We start from the raw sequence: 6105 nt of genomic DNA on the forward strand, positions 1-6105 counted from the left end.
CATGAAAATATTGAAGAAGAAAGAGACCCAGTTGATCATTGAAGGCTCAAGTGAATTTAAGAAGAACTAAAATCAGGAGAGCATGCAACATCAACATAATTCTTGGTGCGAGAGCATTTTGATTTGATTCCTAATTTCTATCTAATTGATCTTATCAACCAATTGAAGTATAGAGAGAATAGCTTTGGAAAATACATTTTTCTATAAATAATTTTTGGAAGAGTAACAAACGGTTGAAGGATTCTGATGGGTCATTTCACAAACCAAAATTAAACACTAAACTATACAAAATTCTTTTAGAATAATGGCAAGTCCAAGTATCGATCCACATGGATAATTGTGAAATTAAACTAATTTAATTGCTAAATTCCTAAATTAATTTTGATAAAAATATTGAGGGATTCATAAACTAATAATAATTAAATTAAATTAAGTGATTAAACTAGCAATTATAATTAAAATTGGAATTATTAATTTTTGGGGAAAACCTAGGGCAAAGAATTCACCACTAACCACATAAATGAGATTTAACATCGGCTATCAATTGCAATCTGGTTTGAAATACCCAATATTTCACAACTACAAGTTTGAAATGTTAATCAAGAGGGTTGTTGCATTCAACATACAGGCACGAATCATCCCAAGTAGCACGAGTCGTTTGTTCTAAACTATGGTAGCAACACGACCCATCTCTCGTAGCATGACTCTTCTTGTACTTTGAACACAAACACAAAGAAAATTAATGTATGGAAAGCATTAAACAATCACAGAGAGTAAAAATACTTGAAGAGATAAAAAGAACAATTATTATAAACTTCTAAATCATCCATACATTTATTCAAACCATTTTACAATCAAAACTTAAGAAAATCCTTTTACATGGCTAGGGTTTTATTAGAAAAGAAGAGCCTAGCCACTCATGAGTGGGAAGACGAGGAAGAGATGGAAGAGGAAGAAGCCCCCATGAAAGTTCTCCTTGAAGCTTGAGGAAAATCACCTTTTCAAAACCCTAACCTTCATTTCCTTAGAATAATTTTCGAACCTTAGGTTAGCCTATTTTTTTTTCCTTTTGTTCTCAGTAGAACAAATCCAAAATTCTGTGCACGCATTCCTAGGTGGGCCGCTCGAGTGGTGATGGGCCGCACATGCGGTGACGTGGCTGGCTTGGATTTTTCGCTTCTTGCATGGAGAATCTGCTTTTGCGCCCTTTTTGATTGAATTTGCGTATTTCCTGCCAAATCTATACAAGTGCACCAAACACATTATCTCTACCAAATAAACAAAATTGAAAGACTAAAAATGTAACTTAAGTGGCCTCAATTTGGTACCTTTCGGCCTACATCAAATTCCAATTAACTTTTTATTTGACTTAGCAACTTTTTAATTTGAACTCAAAGACGAGTTCTTTTGAACAAGAGGAGAATAATGTAGAACAATCTTTTTAACTTAATTTTTATATAATTATATTTTACAGATACATACATGTATATTGATATAGATACCTTAATTTTTATACATATATATACTATATATTTATATATACACACACTGTAAACACAGTCTAAAATAAAGGTAAAATCTGAAATGGAGGTACAAATCAATCAAACATTATACTGTGTAAAAAACAATCGAGCAAAAGGGAGCAGTGGCAATGGAAAGGCAAGGAAAACATCGGTGATACTCGAGGAGGGTAGAAGATGTGGCAGAGATGGTTAGAGTGAGGTGAAGAGGCGACAACGAAGGTTATAGAGAGGAGAGGGGCCAGCAATGACTATCAAAGTGGGTAGAAGAGGTGATAGTTAAGGTCGTGAAAATTACAAACTCCTTTCCCACCCCGATCGTCACCATTATCTTCTCTCTCATCTCCAACCATCACTATCTCTGCATCTCCCATCCACGATCATTGCCATCTCTCCTCCTATGCCCGACCATCGCTGCCGCCTTAGTACCCTTCTCCGATCATCGTCATGGCCCTCTTTGTTACCTAGAAATATGACTTCAGTTTGTTACAAACCCACAAATTTCATTCCCTTGTTTTTTCACCAACAATTTATTGTGTATTGCCCATCATCACGAAGAACCCAACCTAAAACCACCGTTGCTCTAACACCACTGCGTGCGCACACACACACACACACACACACACATATATATATATATATAGGTAAAAACAATCTCCACAATTTATTGTGTAATGCTCAGCAAATTCCAACCAAGACAAAAAAGAGAATAATCGGTTTGAACTTTAAACTTGAAGGCATATTGAACTTTAATTAATTTAATTTTTGATAGAAAATATGTTGTTTAAATTAATTTGCTAAATTAAAACCCTAATTTCACATGTTGAAACCCTAAGTTCTCTCCACAATGCACAATTGTTAAATAAGAAATGGCAAACAAGGGTTATATAAGGGCAAAATAGGCTTTTTTTTTTTTTTTAAACTTCAGCCGTTAACAGTGTTAAATGTGCACTTCTATCCAGTAATTACACGGGGTTATGTGGTGATTTCCAAACCTCAACGGGTAAACCACCCGCAGCCCAAACCACAGGAGGTAAAGTGAAGTTTGCTCTAAAAAAAAAAAATTTTTGATTGTATAAAAGTGGACTTTTTACCCTGAAAAATGACTAGTAAGCCATTTTCAAAACATTTGCAATCATCTAAATTACTTAATTTTCTCAGGCATTTGTGGCCCTTTAAGAACTGAAACTCATAGAGGCATGTAATACTTTATTACTTTCATCGACGATTATTCAAGGTATTGGCACATAAACTTACTTAAATACAAGTCAAAAGCAACTGAAAATTTTAAGGAATACAAGTTAGAGGTAGAAAACTAACTAAGTCGGTCCATTTAAAACTTGAATAGTGATAGAAGTGGCGAATATGAGATATTTGATTCTTTCTGCAAAGAAAATGACATAAAGCAATATGTACACAATGCAATACACTCTACAACAAAATCGAATTTCCAAAAGAAGAAATTGAACTTTAATGGAAATGACGAGATCCATGATGACACATGCTAATCTTCATATTTATTTTAGGGAGAGAGGCTTTGTCCACCTCTGGGTACAGATTAAATAGAGTCAAAACAAACGCAAAACCTCTAACAGCTTATGAACACTACAAAGCCTAATGTTTCAAATCTCAAAGTATGGATGCAAAGATCATGTTCTCTTTCCCAAACCTTGAAGGAATAAATTAGGCAAAAAGACTTGGGAATGTAAGTTCATTGGCTATGTCGAAAATATGAGTGATTATCATTTTACCACCCTAAATGTGGCTTAAGAGAAAGTTGAGATGTTATTTTATTTTAGTTTTTTTAAACCACAGATCTTGTTACTCCAATTGAACAAATTGAATTGCTCTCTGATGTATCTCTGGTATCTATTCTCTTAGACTTGGCACTAGAACTGGCAGTTCTAATAGAAAAACCTAAAAATGGAAGGAAAAGAAAACAAATACTGAGTAAGGTTGGCTCACATGATTCAAATACTGAGATAAATGGGAGTAAGAGAGCAAGATGACCATCTACTACTTTATAAGACCACTTTGTGTTTCAAGCCGAGGAGGTCAATAACTTAGTAGATGATCTTGCTAGTTGCAATGAAGCAATGAGCAGCAGTGATGCTACATAATGGCTTGCTACAATGAATAGAGAATTTGATTTGATCAAGAAAAATAATATTTGGGAATTAACTAATCTCCCAAATGGAAGAAAAGTCAATGGCTGCAAATAGGTCCTTAGAAAGAAATTCAAAGTAGATTGAAGTTTAGAAAAATACAAGGCAAGGTTGGTAGCCAAAGAAATTACTCAACAACCTAGACTAGATTTTTTAGACATATTTTTTTGTTGCAAAATTTGCCTAAATAGGAATATTAATGGCAATTGTAGCTAGAATGGATCTGGAATTACATCATTTAGTTGTCAAAACAACTTTTCTCAATGGAGAATTAAAAGTGGACATTTATTGTTGGATTTATTTTCTAGTGTGGCCCAATAGCCTGCATATATCTACATGTTTTAATTTATTTGGACTTCACAATTAGATAAAGCCAATATTATATATAAAGTTCAGTAATTAGAATTTTAATATAATCACTCTTCTAAGATAAGAAGGAAACCTTGATGGATTAGGAATTCTTTTGATAAGAGTTTATCTGGCCCTCTTCTCTCCTCTATATAAGAATGGGTGACTCCTCTTTCATATGATAAGTATTTTTCCATCACTCTAAGTTTTATAGTCATCCTAATTAAGAGAGACAGAGAGAACAGGGTGAGCCAAGAATTCAAGGTTCAACTATTAGGGGTATTTTCTCAACTTCTCTCATTCAATGGCTATTAAAGGTATGTTCGCTTTATTCTTGAGTTGTATTGAATTCAAGATACTATAAAGTTTAATTCCGCATTATTATTATGGTTACACTTACATGTGGTATCAGAGCCTTAGTTTTGTGAATCAATACACCTTGGAATAATAATATATTTATGATACTATTATTAATAATACGGTTCCTTTGTTTTATTAAAGATATTGACTTTAAATATTATCTCAATTGGTTTGTATTCATCAAACGTGTAATACATTTTTTCTTTTAATTTTTGTTATGTTGTTAACATGCATAGCCATGACTTTAAAGTTTGCATGATAGCAATCTACTTATTTGTCACTTAGGGTGGTTGGTCAATTTTTTTTTTTTAAGTTAAAACCTTGCGTTCTTATTAGAGAATCAGACCACTCATTGCGGGGCTCTACAGAACTTTATGGAATATTGTCTAGCAATTCATTATGAATTATAAATATTGTCTATTATTGTTAATAATCATATATTTTTATGATTTAAATTTGATATCATGATATAATTTTATGATATTGGATATTAAATATTGAAGTGGTTAATTTATTTAGGTGTAATTCTTGTTAACCATTATATAAGATATTCATGATTGTCATATTGCACATATATATTCATGTTCATCTAGAGTTATTGTTATTATCATATTGGTAATTGCAATCACATAAAAGAAATTTTAAAAATCATAATGGTGATTGCATTAATGATAATTAAATAATTCAAATTAATGAATGGAGAATATTGTTGGTTAGTTTCGTATTCATAGGGTTTACTAATTTAGTGGCTGCAAAAGTGGCATAGATTTGTAAAACTTATGAATATAGAACTATATAAAAGAATTGTTAAAAGGGTAATATTAAGGTCGACAATATTCTCAATTGCAGTTATAATTAGGAGATTGAGACTAGCCCAAAAGAGAGTCACTTTCAAATAATTATGAACTGGGTATTGTAATGTAACTTATATAATTTGACAGATTAGAATTGAATACCCAAAGGCAACATGACTAACTGAAAAGTTTCATAAATTACTTTAGACCCACATAAATGTTTCTTAACGAGTGGACAATGGATATACCTAAGTTTTGCCCAAAGGAAAGACTTGTGTGATATCAATAGTTCATGATTATAATTCTCAAAGCTTTAATATGTATATTTTTCTATCTTATTCCAGTGAAAGTTCCCACCTCATTGCACTCTCTTGCATCGGGCGTCCCTCTACTTACTAGCTCGAATTTTTCGGAATGGTATGAACACGTTCAGTTTACACTGGGTGCATTAGACTTTGATATGGCATTTCTTGAAGATAAATCAGCAGACATTAATGAATATAGTACTACAGAACAAGTTGCCCTTTTTGAATCTTGGAAAAGGTCCAATAGACTCAGTTTGATGTTCATGAAGATGACCATTGCAAATAACATCAAGACCTCCTTACCTCAAACTGTTAATGCATTGGAATACTTAAAGGCTGTTGAAGATTGATTTAGATCTGCTGACAAGTCACTTGCTGGCACTATTATGGCTGAATTGACGACAATGAAATATAATGGCAACCGAGGAGTTCAGGATCACATCCTCAATATGGCTGACAAAGCTGCAAAACTTAAAACTTTAGGGATGCAAGTTGATGAAACTTTCCTCGTGCAGTTTATTCTCAACTCACTTCGATCACAGTTCGGCGCATTCAAAATCCACTATAACACCAATAAAGATAAGTGGAGTTTGAATGAGCTGAGTAATATGTG

At 32.9% G+C, this 6105-nt stretch overlaps 1 protein-coding gene across 1 annotated transcript; it reads left to right on the top strand.

Moving 5' to 3' along the window:
* Window positions 1-4337: 4337 nt before the first annotated feature.
* LOC145800700 (uncharacterized) lies at window positions 4338-5842 on the top strand. Its single transcript, XM_082890429.1, has 2 exons — window positions 4338-4350; window positions 5532-5842. Exons 1-2 carry the CDS (start codon window positions 4338-4340, stop codon window positions 5840-5842), a joined length of 324 nt encoding a protein of 107 aa, XP_082746555.1.
* Window positions 5843-6105: the final 263 nt, after the last annotated feature.

The sequence above is a fragment of the Camellia sinensis genome, chromosome 10, assembly GCF_055761805.1.
Source record: "Camellia sinensis isolate YWXY chromosome 10, ASM5576180v1, whole genome shotgun sequence".
NCBI classification, from domain to species: Eukaryota; Viridiplantae; Streptophyta; class Magnoliopsida; order Ericales; family Theaceae; genus Camellia; species Camellia sinensis.